Genomic DNA, 18,706 nt, shown 5'->3' with positions numbered 1-18,706 from the left:
GAAAACTATACTCAAGGATTTCTGTTTGGGAAAATAGAAAAGAAACCTAAAAATGATTAAATATGCATTAGCTTCTAAAATGGAGATAAGTGTATGCATGTTCTCCCATGAACGGAAATATGATGTTGGGATTTATAAATGACTCAGTGAGGGCAGACTTTGCAAAAGGAGGAAAAAAAATACTCCAAATATAATGACCAAATACAGATGGCAAAACACGAAATTTACTGCAGAGGTCACCTGCAGACATCTTAACTTTGTGAGGAAACCTTTCTCTGTTTATTTTCTGTTATTAGTTTCTACTTCAAGATTCTATAGGATAGTAAATGATACTCTAGCCTCTAGAAAGTCTAAATAGCCTCTCTGAAACTGAGCGAAAAATATCCTCTTGAAACTGATTTCTATGTTGGGGGAAAGGATTCTGTAATACATTTTTATAAAAGAGAAGAATTGAGAGGGAACAGCCTTCTTAACAATGTATTCCTCTGCTCCTAAACAGAACCAAGTCATTCTATACGAATATTGGGAGAGATAAAAGAGTGGGAATGTTCTATACTGCCCTGTCTTTTTTCATTCATAATGGGAAAACTTCAAAGCAAAGTCCCTTTGTGACTTGACTCTTAACCTTTTCTAAAAAATACATTCACTTTTTTTGATTGAGAGTACTTCTGAAAGTGTAATTTAAAACAGGAAGACTTTAAAACACGTTATCTGACTCAGTTAATACGGTAAAAYACTTAAATTTGTTTTCAACATGGATTATTCTTGAATAGACGGAAGAACATTAATGCCAAATACAATTCTTCCATTGCAATATGCAAAAATTTTCCTGCTAGGAACATTACATTATTCCTGGCTATGCTGTCACAGAACAGAACCAATGCTTTTGCCAAGTTCTTTCATTGATTTTAAACAGAGCATGTCAAGGACAAGTGTACAACAGGGGAAGCATAACCCATTACACAGTAATGGATATTGCTAAAGTTTGCTTCATTACCTTTACTGGATGAGTGGCTGGTTTTTCCTTATATAAATGACACCCTTTAGATAAAACCTCTTCCACATTCAGCTGTTTAGCCTGAACTGCTGCTTCAGTTTCCTGAAAAATAAAAACACAGGCAATGGAGATTAACCATAGCATATGCAATAAAACTGAAAAGTCCTAGAGCTCTGTGGGAGGCTGTAAACAACCAGTAGATTAGTTTCTGCTCAGGACTTGTTTCTGAAGGATAACAGCAGCTAAGGACAAAGAGGGTCACAAGAGAAAACAGAAGAAAAGATGGTGAAAAAGAATAATGCTAAAAAAAAAAATGATAGGTCTTTAAGTTTTCAATAAAGCTATTATAAAACTGGCACAAATTTATACTAAAAAGAGCAAGTATCTGAAGTCTCATTCAAACAGCTCTGCACTGTTGTCTGCTTTACATTAAGAAAAAGTGCACCAATATACATTTTGTTCTGTAGTACACAGCACTGTACTTATATAATCAGACCAACAACGATGCTGAATTTAGCAAGATTATTGATGTTTTACAGTAAAGTATTCATACAAATGAATTCAAAACAAAAGCACAGCAACAGCGGGAGTTCCTAAAGGTACGGRGAGGCACCTATTATTATCAACAATGCCTACCGAATTAGCAACTGCATATTCTCTAGTAATTTTCTTCTTTAATTTAGAAAGGTGTCACCCATGTGCTAACCTAGCCAATGGAGAAACTCGTTCAACGTATCTATGGCTCCATAAAATAGTCGTAAGAAAAAATAAGTAATGGGTGGAACACTGCATGTAGGTAATTAAAAGTAAAAACCAAAACTATAGAAGTGTAAAAAGTAATAAAGATGTTAACTATGTATGTAGTTCTGAGATACATATTTTCACATTTAAGTAGTAGAAGGTAATATAAGCCAACGCAGATAAAAACCCAAAATCTCAGATTTATCTGAGATCTCCAAATCGGGGTTTTTTTTTTGTTTTGTTTTCTTCTCTCCCTTCTTTTCTTCTCCCATTATTTTACAATTTGATTCTGTAGCTTTTCCCATATAATACTGCAGAATATCCACCGACTTCCATATTAGGTTAGCTTTGTACTTCCCTATTTACTACATAAAAAAAAGGTAATCATCAAGGCATGTCAAAGAAAAATGTAATTTTAGCCTGTCTTGAAGAAAAATAGGCATTTTAACATGTGGGGTTTTTTTCCCATCAAGTAAACTGTCCCCAGTATTTTGCCAGTATGTGTTGCTTCGTGTTCTTCTACATGCTTCATAAATTCTTATGTATTTTATAACAGTACCAGGTGTCATAAGAGAGTACTTAACAGATTAAAATGCATTACCTCAGAATCCAAGACTATCAAGCTGGACTGCTATGGATGCGTCTACACTGGTGGTTTCACTTGCATCATGAGCGGGCCTTTAAAGCGAACCTCTCTGCCTTGCCAGGTCCCCCGTGCTTCGGCTGGGCGGTTCTGACCGCCGGCACAGGGGCGCGCAGTCCCTTGCGGCAGAGGAGAGCTGGGCTAGGGGTGTACGGTGGACGTCTCAGGTCCTCAGMACCCACCGTTTCTCGCGGYACGGACCTCTGCCTCTTGGTCTGCGTTACTGCTGACATGGACRCTGCTCATTTAGAAGGACCCAGCTGCTCGTGCAGCCCRTGAGGACAAGGCTCCCTCAGCCCTGAAAGCCCTGGCTTTCAGTATTTATTTCTACCCTATCYTCTGTATTGAAATTCGTATCGTGTTTTATCATATGCATACATTTAAATAGGCTAACTTCTCTTTCAAAATTAAGGGGAAAAGAAAAAGCAAAATGAATGACTAATGGCRCTGTACAACTCCACATTCTACAGCAAAGAAGGTTTAATAATCCTTTTTACTGTCATTATTTTACATGAGTAGTGGGTATATATATAGCACATGTATAAAAACTACATATTATATAAACATTTGAAAAGGTATTTGTTCTTTATGGATAGAATAAAGTCAATATTTTCCACAGTGGGGTAACAAAAACATAATGTCACCAGCTGCCAAATCAACAGTTCCCCCTGCTCTACACAAACTAACCTTATGAAGTGCAATCTTTCAGAATCAATGGCCTTAACCTAAACCAAAATGCACTGTGTAAATCTGTCAAATACAGCATGATGTTTAATTTCAGATTTATGTGGAAACATGAATAAGAGTCTGATGTGAGTAAGTTCAATATCTTAGTGCTCTGTTGGACACTGCTGTGAGCTACAATTATTGTTTGATTGCCACACATTAATTCCAACATAATCTAAAAACATCAAAAAATGGTTTTAAATAAGTATACACCTGACATTAAATCACTGCAGTAACTTTGAAGTGTTATCTGCCTGATGGTATAGCCCCTTGACAAATTCTGTCCATTGAGCAAGTTACCAGCAATTTCAGATCCATTTGCTATGTGACACTACATTAATATAGGTAGACAGACTAAAGAGTACTTTCAGAATACTGGTTCATCATTCAATTCCTGAAGAGAAGAAATGGTAACATCACTTGGACTCCAATAGTTTGCTCACAGCAAAAAGATTGCAGTTATTATCTAGCCTGTGCATTTATTCAAACAAATAATGTACTCTAAGGGCAGGGCCCGAAGTCTGCTCTCGACCGTGCACGCCAAGCTACTACTGAAGCTAACCGGACTTGTCCAAGCTCATGTTCAGAATCAGGCATCAGTTTTTAGAGGACACTGAAGAAAACTTTTTAAAGATGTCGATTCAAGACCATTCACTCCTCTGCTACGTTCACTTTCCGTGTCAGAACGCCCATAGGACAGATACAGTGCTTTCTCTGTAGAGTATAGCTGATTYTACTACAATTTCACAATTTATGAACTGCCTGTAAAAAGAGCTGTAATACTACTTCTGGGCTGGTTGATGAATATGCTAATTAAACTTTTCACACATATGGCAAATTAAAATACAGCTTCACTGGAAACTGCTGTTTCTCAAACACGTATAAACAGCAAGAATTAAATAGAGACCACTTTCACTCCATGAAATACCATCTAAAAATTTCCATTGGTGTTAAAATGGTGCGTCAGAACTGATGAAAGCCTAATGCAAAATAAGCCACACTGGCTTCTGCCATTTCCAACAACACGTCAGCTCAAACCTCTGAATAAACTGACAGGCTGGAAAAAAATGTCAGGGACTTGTCTGCAGCCCCGTCTGGTCTACCAGTCTGCTGCTATAGCTCCGAACTTGGAAAACGCATACTCCCTAGCTGACACCAGTTTTTTGGCAAAACCTCTGGTATGTACGCCAATGGAAGAGAAAGTTTATTGGCTTGGCATATGTTATTTCAGGAGATGGTAACCATCCTAGCAGACACACTCATGCTGTTTGACATATGCTGCATCTATACCAAGAGACCCAGACAACTACATATAACATGCTGRTAGCATCTCAGGCTGTTACTAGTCTACATGAAGATTGACAAATACTAATTCACCTTCTCTGGTAACACTGGTAAAACTTTGGGGATCAGATTTCCCAGTGAGATGATGTCAGTTTTCTGCGGGGATAGTAGGAGAAACTCTGAGTGATTAAACCTGCGTCTTCACAAAGTGCAGTGCAAAAATGAAAACTGAATTGCAACCTTGAAAACATAATTTTGAAATTAAAATCGTATGTGTTTTTAAAAGTTATGATCTCTTTTTATCAAGACTGTAGATTAAATGAAGATTAAAGAAGAAAATTTATTAATAGGAAAACAAAAGCAGTACGYAATTTCCCCTCACTTTACTGATATACAGCAATGATGTTTAATAACCAAATATACTAAATTTGAACTCTAAAATGATTTGGAGATTTTCATTTTCAAGAGGACTTTCTAAAATAATCAGACATAAATCCCAAATATTTTTGACTTGACAACAGAAAACTATATTTAATTATACTAGTTTTGTTGTCTTTTAGCTGGGGGAGAATGTAACTTGTAACCAGAATTCTTTGAGGTAGCTTTCCTTATTCATGCACAAAAAAGATTTCAGTAAGGCTCACTAAAATATTTTTTTCTGTTTTTCAGATCACCAATTCCAGATATTTTAGGGAAAAAGCCGTAAATAAATGGTGAGGTTCCAGTGCCTCTTTTTTTTTGTTTTCCCACAAGTCCCTCAGTGCAAAGCTGAGGTCCTGAAAAAGAAAGGAAGGTAGATGGGAAAAGTGAGTGCGTTGCATTTGTCAGGAATTCTAGTTCTAAATAAGTGACCTCATTTCTTCTTTTCAGTTTGCTCTGCACATTCCCACTCATGGAGCAGACTAAAAACCTAAAGCAACACAAAGAAGAATGGTCAGGGGAGACTTAATTAAAATACATCAAAGTTCAGCTATACCACAGTGAGCAGCAGATCTTGATGGCAGGTCAGACATACAGTCAATGGCATTCTGGGTGTTCAGTTCAGACATTTATACAGTATTATTAGAATATATCCAAGACACACTGTTAACAGCTCTGTGGCCATAGTGAAGGGAGGCCTAATACACCGGGGAAAAAAAGGCAGCTACCGGTGTTTAAACTTCCTGAATAAAGACTTACCAATTTTGTTAAAATTCAGAGAGACACAATCTGGTACTTTTATCAAACCTTTTAATCTGAGAAGGATAGATTCCTAAATATTTTATGTAGTTCTACCTAGAAAGTGAATGCTCCATGGACATCGTAACAAGTTACAGAATTTAAATTCACCCTCCTATGTTAGGCATTTACGAAAAAATACAGGTAATTCAATTAACAAAACATTCCATTAGTAGCCTACGTAGAAACTCGGTGTAAAGCGTCTTTATCACTAAAAAAATTCTGTAACTGGCAGACAAGCAATTTAATGTACCTGCCTCCAAAAATGAAACTTTAATGAGTAAATAAGCAGTCTTTTTCCCATTAACTTAAATTGCTGTTTCTTTAAATGTGTAAGACCCAAACTAAGATCCCAAGATGGTGTCAGAATCACTCTGAGAGGGGGGAATAACACAGTAAAATTCATCCAGCTTTTTAAAAGAACATATGTAAAAGTCATCCATTTTTAATGGGAGACTAGATAGTTGATACATCTGTTATAGCTTTGGACTTAGGAGAACAATCAAGATACTTCAGAGGAGAAAAAAATGCTGCATTAAAATAAGCAGCATACAAAGGACCTCTTCCTAAAAGCACAACATTTTTTGGAGGTCATCGCTACTTTCTGAACTCACATATTGCAGCCGTTAGGCAGTTGTTGAAATAAGCATATGCAGTATCTACTAAGACCTGATGGTGTTTCTCATCATTCCACTCCTGGCAATACCTCTCATCCTCTCATTCCTGGTACTGAAAAAGGGAAGGAGGAAAAAGAAAAAAAAAAAGAAAAAGGAAAGAAAAAAATGAAAGAAAGAGGAAATGTTCCACAATAAAATGGAACTGAGAAGGTCTCAAAATTTAAGCCATGCCAACAACCTGGCTAAAATGGTGATGTCCACCACCTTGCAGAAACAAAGGATGGGGTTTTAAAAGCATATCTTCCTCTTGGCTAACAGGAATTAGTGAGCTTCTTCTGTACAGCTGGAGGGAGAAACATAGGAGTTTTCCACGACACACACAGGGGAACCAGTGTCTAGCCATTGCAATTACTGGTCATAAAAAGGAAATTTCCTGGAGATGCTGAAGATAAATGAAATTACTAGCTCTAAACACAAAAACTGCATATGTGGGATAGGAAAAGAATTTGGCTACGGTGGTGATATGCCAAAAAGACAAAATCAGTTAATCATCAGGTTGGACTGTGAAAAGGTCCAGTAAGAAGAATTGTTTAAGACTAGACAGGATTTAGAATATTTTGAGGGTGGACAGGAGGCAGGATGAGACAGACATTCCTGCTTCACTTAGATTGCAGATCCTATCTCAGTTCCAGTCCATACTACAAAAGAGAAAATAATGAATCCAGAAGAACTTACACAGAAAAAAGAAATTCAGCAGAAAAACATTTCTCTTGGGAGAAAATAAGGAAAGTTTCAATACTTTTATAAGTTCTCTCTTAGCTATGTGTTCTCTAAACCTGTTATCCTTCAACATCTAAGAGCAAAAAAACATTTGATTGATACAGTAGTAGGTCTGGACTACTACCATAAGTATAGGTTGAGTTTATGGTTGGAGAAGATACAGGAACTTCAAATGCATTCAAGAAAAAATAATGTATCACTACTTTGCTTAGCCAAGAGATGGTACTCATGAGCATATAAATAAACAGTAAATAAACAAACAGAGAAGCAAAGACAGAATGTAAATACAGAAAAAAAACTTCTGGAGGAATGGTTTGGAAAATGAATTCTCTATGCATATTTACTGTAATATAATTAACAGAAAAATATTGTGAATCAAAAGTAAATTTGGACTGAAATAGTTCGAATTAAAATAGGTAAATATCACATGTTTTAAAATAAAGATACCGTCATATGAAAAAACAATTAGCTAAGAAAGCATTTCAAAGGATGGAAGATTCCCCTCTCTTGACACTGCTTGCCTTCAAATTATTCAGATGCAGAGAATACTTCTGCAGTAGAATAACAAGCATGCAAAACAAGTATTTTGTCTGAATCTGAGGAAAGATCTGATAATTCACATCTCAAAGCTGAACAGGATACACTGTGCCCTAATTCTTCACTATTAAACGTATCACAGATTTCACTGGATGCACAGAGTCTAAAAGGAAGAAAAAATGACACTTGACAAAAGTCTAAACTAAAAGAATTATAAGGATAAAGAAATCTTTACATCTGTGAACAGCATTTACTGTTGCAAACGTCAGTATCTATGCATTTGTATCAAACAAGTTATGGATATTTCAGCCTACGTTAGTGAAAAGGATATTATACTGCTTCAAAATAATGTTTCTGCTAAGTATTCAATAAGYTTGCTTCCATGATACAGCATTTACAATAATTTCAAACTGTGCTTACAGCAACATCTATTGATACCATCAGAATAGAGCCACAAAGTGAATGGCTTATAAAGTATCTTTACTGGCAAGTGAAATTTAGCGATAATTGAGTCACTCTTGAGACTTCTAAGCATGGCTTATTTATTTTGGCAAGCAAGAAAGAAAAACTAGAATTTCTTGTCTCTCATTACATACAATGGCACAGTTCTGTTCCATAAAAGTGAATCATTTAATCTAAGAGGACAGTATATATTTTTTTAATCACTGTCTAATTCTTGTCTGCTTATTCTTTTCTCTCTTAGGTAGAGAAAAGAATATGAACCTGCTCATATGCAGGTTCTCCTCCTCCTTCCAAACTTAGTAAATAAAGAACTATTTTCAGGGGAGTTCCTGACTACAGAATGAAATAGGGAAAAAAAAATCAAAATATATTGCTGTTCTAACATGCCATTGTTAATTTTAGTATGTTTTCAGATATGCCTCTCTCAATATAAGTTACTTAACCTTACACATCAGTAAATGGATCTTCATTAGGATATATTTTTGCAAATTCCAGTATTTAAAGTGGCATTTATTACTGGAAGAAATGGTAAAAATTGCTGAAAAAAAAAAATTAAGAAAATGCAATAGCATTAACTGCCACTGCATTCTTTCAGTTTTTACTGATTTGGAGTGATGGTTTTGATTTTAAAATGTTCATGTTTCTGCATTGTACAATAAAACAAAACAAAAACAAATGGTAACATACACAGTAGGCTCTGAAAGTATTAGAAAAGTCCTAATCTCAGAATCTACTATGCTATCAATATGTTCATATAGTAAGGAAGTCTTCAATTAAATAAAGTACACTAGGCTGCACTAAAAGAAAGAAAAGAATGAAAGCTAGCATGTGACTTTTCTATGAAAGACAATTAATATGTCACAGTTGCAAAGCTATGTTCCACAAACTGGGTAGTTTTTCTTTTTTCAATATCCATGAAAGTATCTATTTTATAAGAAGTTTATTTTTTAAAAATCTCACTCATTCTTTCATTCTATCTTCCTGATGAAGAAAAAGCTAATTGCAAAACAAGGAATAAGAAGTTGTAAGCAAATATCATGCAATAGTTCCAAGTGTTAAAGAGTAGTCACAGCACAGATTTACATAGTTTAGAAAGACCTCCCTTTTCAAAACAAAATTTGTCATATCTAACAAGTCGACTCTCTTGTGCCTCCTATTGTGTCTTACCAGAGATGAATTTCACAGCACCATGCCTGATATCTCAAAGCCTCATCTGCTTAGAAGTTGAGAACAACATCTGCAAATGAGTATTCTCCATGTTATTACCAACTTTAGTGTGAGGAGCAACTAAGATGCTGTAGGCATGCCAATGCATCTTTATTTTTACTACACTATCAAGCAGATTGGTTCATTCATATAATTAGCAATGTACAAAATAGAGAAGATGCCTCTAATATTCACAATTTAGCAATCAAGCCAGAACATGTTTAGAAGAACCCTGTGCTGATACAAAAAGCTACTTGCATGTGCTCTTCTTCAGATTACAGTACTTTAATTGTAGGTGATAAGTATAGCAAAATATATAATCTTGCAGAACAAGAGTAGCTATGTGATAAATAACCTGATATTATCAAGAAGGAGAATATTCAAGAGCTTTAAAGAATCATATTTTGAAGAGAAAGGTTTTCAGTTGAAGACAACAACGCATGAAAAAGAATAAACTCAAAGAATGTCAAAAACTGTAAAATCTGGGTTGGAGAGGAAATATCCTACCTGTAAAAACCTAACTATGCCAACTACACAACAATTTGGCACTGACTTCACTACAGCCATGATAAAATACCCTGTCATTCATTTCTGTAACTCTCTGCTATATTTATACGTCCACTCTTGTTAAACAGACCTTTCACTGGGATCCTGAAAATCATTTCAGCTGTAATACAAGAAGGAAGCCAAAAGACTAAGCTAAGATACAACTTAGCTAACTTCTAAATAACCTACTTAGACTTCTGAGAAGGTTATACTTTCAAGAAAGAAATCACCATCTTCACATACCAATCATCCATTATTTCCCAGAAAATACTCTCTCTCACATCAAATACCTGATTGCCTCTTAAAAATCTTTCCTCTCCCAACATGCTAGGACACAGATACATTTTGCAGTGCATCCTGAAAGTCTATGATGTTACAAATAAAACAGTTTACTAACGATCACTAACTGGGAATATTTTGCCATCCTCCCTCATCCTTTTGCAGCTAGAATGTTTCTGCTTGTAATAGTTATTTAGTCTCCAGCATCTCTAACACCTGTGAAGCTCCACAAAGGGAGATGAAGAGGTTTGGATACCAATTGCTTAAAATGTAAAGGATCAAAGCTCACAAAGAAAACATTAAGCAGGTCTCTTTATCCATAAAAAAGATTTCTGGAAAGAATGAGAATATACTGATACAGGTAACATCAAGCTAGTTCTATGACTTTATTAAATCGACATTTACTGCAGATCTTAACAATGCATTGAAAACAGCAGCAGCTCAACTAAACGAACAATCTTCATCATCAGAAGTTTTCACATTTCAGCTTTTTGCCAGATTAGACCTAGATGTCATACAATACAGTGAGACAGACCTCTTGGGTATGTATTCCTTATGTGCAGATGCGGACAATCTATACCATTTCTTATTGCATACAAAAAACTACTCATTTAAAATGAATACGTATAGTAATCAATACTGAGTTAAAATCTGATTTCTTTGCCCCAACTCGTCAAGCAGTCGCTGACAAATGAAGGCTGATGGAAGGAAAAACACAGCATTGTTCACTCGGCACTTTCATTCTCTCATGTGGGTGAATGCTCTTTTATTTATCTACAATCAGGTTTGCTAGACCACAGTCATGCTATTCTGTCACTCTCTAACTGCCTGTTGTCAAGGATATAATGAAGTGACTGACAAGAGTTGACAGCTTTCCTACCGTCATTTAAACCTTATCAAGCACAAAACCCAAATATAAGTTATTTTCAAGAATAAAGAGTTATTTATTTTTTTGAAGATGGTGTAATTTTATCTGCCAAAAATGAACACAATGCACTTATTCTAAATATATGGCAAGAGACGACTACAGAAAATAAAAAAGTATTATTGCTATATCTAGAGCCTATTCAAAGTTTTTTGGCAGTGTAGGCAACAATCAAGGTTATAGAAACTTTGGAAAAGACAGCTTAAGTAGAGACGAGTATGGGCAGGGATAAGTGACAGTCCAGAAAGTAAGGAGGGAGAGGAGGGAACACTATGGGGAACTGAGTGTGGAGGGGGGACCAGTGATACTACAAAAAGATTTGGAGGCAAGATGGCTGGAACACACAGAGTGGTTTTGAACATCAGCTGGAGGAAAAGATCTGCAGGGGTCAGCAGAGTTTCAGCTAGCTAAAAATGAGAACAGGAATTTCTGCACTTCACCAAGCCACTCCCCATCCTGAGTGTCCTTTATTCATCAATTCGTTAAACTGTAGGGCCTCAAGGTTCTCTTCACCCCCTCTCTTACCCAGAGATCCTCATTTTTATCTACCTCCATCACAATCCCCCTTGACAAGTATCTTCTTTCCCAATTGTAGTATGGAAATGGCAAGGCTGAGACAAAGACCTGGAGGACTTCCCAGAAAGTATAGCTTTCTCCTCCTCCTCCAATGGCCAGASGAGAAGTCTTGACTCTAATAATTTCTAGGAGGGAAGAGGCAGAGAAGTAGGTACTACTACTTTCCACACTAACAGGCAAACAACACCATCAGCAGAAGTTGTGCAGAGAGTAGGCTGGGGTTGTCTGCTCAGGTTGGAATACTGCATCTCCAGTTTTTCCTTCAACAGCAAAGGAACTAGTTAGATATTGCTTCGTAGTCTACTGTTCTAGCCTGTCCTGTCTACTGCTTTGACCTGGTTCTGCCTGCACCTAAGTTCTCAAATGAAAAGTATTATCTTCCCAGAGATAGTATTTATTTTTTAAAATGCTATAAATTGATCATGCTAGACTAATGGTGATGTGAAATACTCAGCTACAACCTCAGAAACATTGGGAAGCCAAAATCCAAGTCACTGAGAACATGAGAAACTCAGCACATCTGAAAACCAGCCATTAAAGCCCAAAGAGTGAATATAGTGGTAATATGTATATTAAAATAAAATTCAAAAAAATAAAAAAAAATTAAGTAGTGCTAGCTCAATGTATCCATTTATCTCATTATACAGCACATTCAAACATAACAATAGAGGAAAATGGAATGAATCTGCAGGAATATTTTTATATTTACATTTATCATTTGCAAATAAGTGCTTTTACATGTGCTGTCCTTGTATATTTATATATGTATATAAACAGATTCCACTAAAGCTTAGCTGTGGAACTATGATCACAAGACCTCTATGACTAACATACAAATAGTCTTTGTCATAGCCCAGATCATGTCTCCCTGTAGAAAAACTCAGAGGATGAAGTTCAGACAAAGATATGCCATCAAAAAGGATTTTTTTCAGATATTCACTGCTTATATGGCCTACCATCACGTTGCTCCTGGACGTATAGCCCTGGAACTCCAGCGAATGTAGTACTCTCCAAAGGCCCAGAGCAAGTCAAAGGCATTTGTTCTCCAGTACTCTCTAGCTCCTCATCTCTGGTAAGGAGACTTAATTTTCATAGGGTTTTTCAGAAAAGATAATAAATCCCAGAATAATATAAACATATATATATTTACACACACATATACATATATTATATATGCACCTAGTGAAAAATCATGCAAATCTTAAAAAAACGATTGAAAATGAAACGTCAGCTTTCTGCCCAACATTCATTTCTAGTGACGTACATGTCAGTTGTAACCCCATACTAATATCTTGGATAAAGTCTATTTTGAAATTATTTCTATTTGTGTTTTGAAAAAGCACTACAAATTGAAGGCTAAAATACTCTGACACTTCTGTCAGTTTTTTAAAATACTGCAAGTTACACTTTTCAGTATTTCCTTTTAAGTATTTCCTTCAGTTCAGTTCACATAATGAAACTGAAGAGAAGTATTTTCAACCTAAGTATCAGCGAGGAAAAGACAGCCTGGGAATTTTTTTAAATTCCAATTTTCAAGYAGTTTTCTAGCATTCTCTCAGCAAAGGGCTTTTTGTAACTATTAAAGTTACTACTCTGGAAGCAGAGTAACCTCATTCAGTTATTTCCAAGATTATTTTATTGKTTTTTTAAGGACGGAAGTTACATATAACCATTTAATCACCGTCTTCCACTGGCAAGTGCCTTTACGTATTAGCAAATGCTAATATGTATTTTCTGGTTATGAGGCTGTAAACACATTTTCGTGTTTTAGGTTCCATTCATAAGCAAGCTTCTGTCCATTTTTCCTTTACGTAATTTGCTTCCACATCTACATTGGTTTCTGAACTATTGCTCAAAGCAGTATCTACTAGTGGTTATGATCTGCCACAGCTAGAGTTTTCAGTCTGCAGTCATATATTGCGAAAACTCTGCAATTACATATCTACAGATACCTTAATGGCAGTTTAACAGGCACAGCCCAGCAGTCCCAACATAATAGGCTGTTGCTTTTGACAACAGATGCAAAATGTTCCCACTAGTGCTAGTTAGATCTTCTGTTATTCACCACATTTTTTCTACTGTAAGCAAGGACTACCAGCAAGTGAATTTCAGAAAACAGACGGCCGATGAGAAATAGATGTGTAAGAAAAATAAATTAGCATTTAAAAATAAAAGTTCCTGTGATGAAACATATAGGCATGACAAAAATGTTACAGACTCATGTAAGTTTGGATTTTTTGCTTTTTCTTTTCCAAATTTGTCTTTCTGACATCTGTTTTGCACTATTCAGGCTGTTTTAAAATTGGTACCATTTGTGGATTATAATCTGCTATGAGTTAGTGGTATTTTCAGATATGATCTAGGCTATTGARCTAAGTTAGAATCTTTGAAAAACATTTCAGTAGACTGATACGTTATAGGTAGTGCTAATTACCTGTTTACTCAATGCCTATCTTATGAATAAAGGGTATTTTCTACAAAGAGAACTAAAAACAAAAAAACCACTCTTGTTAAAATGATCTTTGATTGCATGCAAGGAAGAAAACTACAGAYTGCACTGTTACTTTGAAAAATTATTTTTTAAAAAGACTTAGCCTGTATATTCCTGCAAAACAAACTGCAAATACATCAGCATGAAAGAGGAAATTAATGGATAGGTATGTTTATTCTTTTTCAAAACAGTAATTCCCTAGTTGTGTTTTATTGGAAGCTACARACAGACAAATGCTACATAATAAACAACACTACATAATAGACAAATGGCATTTGAAAAGMTCAAAAATATCAAAACAAATGTAACCTAGGATTTTCTGTTTGAATCACAATCATAGTTAATCTGCAGAGATAACTGGACAGGCTTTACTTATATGGAGCCAGGGAAAARGGCAAAGAGAAGAAAGTATCTGACTTTTTAAAGTTCCGAGACCATTATGGGAAGTAAAAGGCTCCTATTTCATTGCTTAAGGAAAAAAATCTTTTGTCCATAATCTGCCAATTTTGTGTTGTTTGTAAATTCAAAAGTATTAAGGCTTTTGGTTACMATTCTTTAGAATGTGTTTTTCACCATTTTGCACAGTATCTGCAGCAAAATAAAACTGAAAATCAGATTGTGAGAATTAAGAATTTACTGGTTTATTATTGTTGCTCTTATTCTYGTCTACTATTATCTAAGATAATAATAAATTAATCTAGGTCTGAGTGAAAAACAGCTACACTGCACCCAGATTAACACATGGAAAAGTCAAAGCACTATGACTCAATCTGGTATTTTGTGGCCACATGCAAGGTTTTAGGTTTATTAATGACTGTTGCAATATAGAAGAAAGGGTAACAATTTCTCTTGAGAAGGAGAGAGCATTAAGCCAGAAGTGGAAAATTCAGTTATTTCCATAGAATTATGCTTTTCATTACAGTRTATGCTAGTATTTAAGAGATTGATTGGCCATTGGAAGACCAGTYTTGGCTCAGCTGTAGCTAAAAAGCAGCCTTTACTGTCCTTCCTTACTTAACTGTCTACGTATTAGGCTGAAAACTTCAGGTCCAATACGATCGCATAGCTTCACTGGAACTGGTACTGCTGTGCAATTTTTCGCAGCGACAGCACTAACTCAGGAAATAAGCATGAGAATTCAATCAAAAAGARTGATCGCTCTGCCAAAAGATCCAAGGTGCACGTGCTGCAGAGAAGCACCCGCAATTCTGCGGGGCCAGGTTATCGCACCTCCTGGGAAGGGCACCCTCCAGGTGATGGGCTGCACCTCAGCCTTACCCTTCAGGGACGTATATTCAGCAGTACTCCTCACTGGCCTTGCACAGAACTTACTGGACTACAGATCCCAGCACCCATGCTCAACGCATATGCTGTAACATACACGGCCCGAGTCAGTTCTTAACGTTTTTCTGCTTTGCTGACAAAGTTTAAAACACATTATCATTCTTCTCCCAAGATGGCACACGTGGCAGAAGGAGAAGGGCGCATGAGAGAAACTGCCGGACGCTTGCTCAGCAAAAGATGTGAGTTAAAGACATCAATGACAAGCTGAGAGGCAGCTGAGCTGAAAGTCTGGGGTATTAATCTAGCTCGTGCAGATAACTATCACAACTACGCCAAAGTCAAAAGAAAAAAAGTCAGATAAATCTAAARCAACAGATGATTCCCCTCATATCAAAAACAATACAGGTCACAAAGGCAGTATTTCCCTTTTTTACACACGCTATACTTTTTCATCAACGTACACAGCATGAATTACATTTTTATTTTTATATAAGCCAAATTCTAACCGCTGAGTGCCTCAGACTTTACAAACGCTGCTGACCCTTCTAGGCAAGAAACACTGCCAGTATATGCAACTGCACTTCACGAAAAGCTACAGCTTTCAACTCTCATTCACTGTCAGCATGCTTGGTTTGCAGTCTGTGTTACCCAGCACAGTGTAAACAAATTACCATCATTTTTTACCTATCTAAATTCTGCAGACATGGCACATTAACTTCACTAAATCTGAGCACTGCTACCTGATTAAAACATAACAGTAACATGATTTTAATTAAATTCAGAAAGTTGACTCTATTTTTTTTTCCTTCTATACTCTTTATTTTCTGGACAACTGGTTTTCAAAAATCATAATTAAAGGACCTGAGTTTCTGGCAAGATGAGAACGCTTCTGGTAATTATTTTATCCACTAAAAAGTTACTGTTAATTCATTCTTCAGCATTTCTACTCCTTCAAATTTTGGTCTTTGAATCACTTATTCACTGAATAAAGTTTAATTGTGTATCAGCAATTTACAGTGTTCCCTAATGGATGAACGTTTACTGGGAAACAAAATTAACTGAAGATTTCTATGAGTAGTAATATCTATCAAAAGAATTACCTGCTTGTTTTCTTGGTTTATTACGGTGGTTTTCTATGTACTGTTCTTCTGGACAGCAAAGGAATAAAATCAAGTATGTTTTATTATGCTAATCTAGCAGGATTAATGAAATCTGTAAACTTCAATTCATTTTCCAGAAAGCTCAGAACTCTTGACTTTGTAGAGAGAAATACTGACCCACAGATTTCAAAATCTAAATATCAAAGCAAGTAATCCGTAGTAACAGCTAAAAAAAATAGCAGCAACTAAAAAATATTAGCATTAGCCTATTTGTAAGCTTTTCTCCAGTTTACTACACAATACGCTTTATCACAGTTTATATATTTGAGTTTTTACAAACAAATTTTAGCTGTTTCCTTGTTCTCCCAGTCTCAACACAATACAATCTACATGTGTGTATGCACACATGTACATTGAGGTAGTTCTTTTATTTCAATGTAAAAACCCTTTAACTAGTGCCTTAAGGTATTTTCTAAAGCTTTAGCGCTCCACATATGTTATGTGGACTACATCAAAAAAGTGCAATCTGAATGCAGCAGATTGCAGAATGTTAATTTTATCTTATGCACAGTTGTGGTAGGTTGTGATAGGAAGGCTTTTATTTTTCTCTTCTCTTAACCAGTCATTATGATTTTTATATACTGACGAAAACCCTATTAATCTAGTTCTGTTCAGCTAAATCCTAGCTTCTTTTGGACCTTCTAGGGACTCTCCATGTAAACAAAAGTTCTAGAAATATCCACTCAAAGTTCTTGATGACTTGCAGTCCTATGATAGCATTTCATAATTTTTTTAAAACAGCAAAATAAAAATTAACGACAAATAGAGTAGAATTAAACAGGATTAAGAGGAAAAAAGTATTTTGGGGAAAGAAACCAACAGTAATAGAGGGGAAAAGCTGGTTAGACTTTCTGAAGGTATTTGCTTAAGCTGCCAAACAACTCTCTTCGGAGCTAATGAAACACCAAAAGTTACTTTCACTTCCAGGATCCCCTTTACTCTTTTTGTTGCAGGTGAAGCTAACAAAACTCAGCCAAGGAGTAAGAGGAAATAAAGATCAGTGACTGCACAACTTCTTTTAGCCATAATTCTGGAGCTCCACAGACTGCTGACGCCCTAGGCAAAGCTGTTTCAAAGTGTAAAGTATAGGCCTATATCCATCTGTTCAGAATAATATATCCCTAAAAAGATTAAGTATATGAAATTTGTATGGGTGAATCTGAATAAGTAAGTTTCAAGGTGCTCATGTATGTCCTTAAATATTTCACTCAAAGCAGAACTGACCATACTTTCCAATATATTAACATTTGCCATGCAATCAGACTCTGATTAGCTGACTTCAGCTAAAGTAAGGTTGGGATTAAAGATAAGATAATATTAATATCTATGACAAAAAGAATACCTGGCAGAATGTTTGTCAAGGGTGTCTGATTAAAGTGAAGACCAAACCATTAGAAGTTTGTGCGTGCCCACACCTCAACCCTTGCCATGTGGCTTGCTCTACTGCTACTCTAGTATCTTCTGCTTTTAGTCTGATCCTCTCCCCCATGCATTTCTAGCCCAAAGAACTGCTGCAGTACTATGGGAAATGTATCTCAAAGTACCATGAGACAGACTTGAAAGAAGCAAGGCTACCATCAGGGAGTCCAAGAAGCAAGGCACAAGTGGAGCTAGTTCTATTTCAATCTAGGTCAAGACAGATCTGAAAAGGCTAAATGCAACTACCTACTCCAAAATTCTCTCATTGGTATCATCCCCATGTTATCCTGCAGGACCCCTAGTTTGCACTGAACGATTACGGTTGCATTAATGGTTGAAGGGCAGCTATCACTTCCTAGGATTCAGGTTTACTCATAAGACTTCAAGGACTGTGGCAACATTCTGATACAACAGGCAGAGACACTAAATTTGAACTTTCTGGAGTTAGAAAATGTACGTCCTTAGTAGTGAATTTTTTACTGATGAAGAAAGAATAGATTGCTAAGAAAAATAAGGTTGTTCAGCATAAACTGAAAACAAGTCGAGGAAAATGGGCTTCACTAGCAGTGCTTCAGTAGTTCTGGCAAATACTGGTAAAAAAAAGTACTAGCATGTAAAAAGCGGCCTCATAGTAACAGCTTAACTTAAATATGTCTACACTGAGGGTGTCTACTGGTATGGTTATATCCATGAGGGAGCAGGCTTGCTATCACACCAGTAATCCAGACACCAGTGCTGGCAGAAGCCATACTGCAAATATAGTTGTACTGTTAAGTATTTCAGACATTTCAATATTATACCATAGACATTTTTTG

The 18,706-nt window shown here is 36.0% G+C and overlaps 1 protein-coding gene across 9 annotated transcripts in view; it reads right to left on the bottom strand.

Moving 5' to 3' along the window:
* Positions 1-18,706, bottom strand: part of DMD (dystrophin) — a 1,137,868-nt gene that overhangs the window by 398,332 nt on the left and 720,830 nt on the right. For all 9 annotated transcript variants that reach the window (XM_085319436.1, XM_085319439.1, XM_085319437.1 and 6 more), the window contains one exon: positions 998-1,099. In XM_085319436.1, coding sequence (XP_085175562.1) covers positions 998-1,099 — 102 coding nt within the window. The remainder of the gene's footprint in view (positions 1-997; positions 1,100-18,706) is intronic.

The sequence above is a fragment of the Rhea americana genome, unplaced genomic scaffold (genome assembly GCF_003343005.1).
Source record: "Rhea americana isolate MKP2758 unplaced genomic scaffold, rheAme1 scaffold_59, whole genome shotgun sequence".
NCBI lineage: Eukaryota > Metazoa > Chordata > Aves > Rheiformes > Rheidae > Rhea > Rhea americana.
Note: the sequence above shows the minus strand (reverse complement) of the source record. Positions and strands in the feature narration are given on the sequence as shown.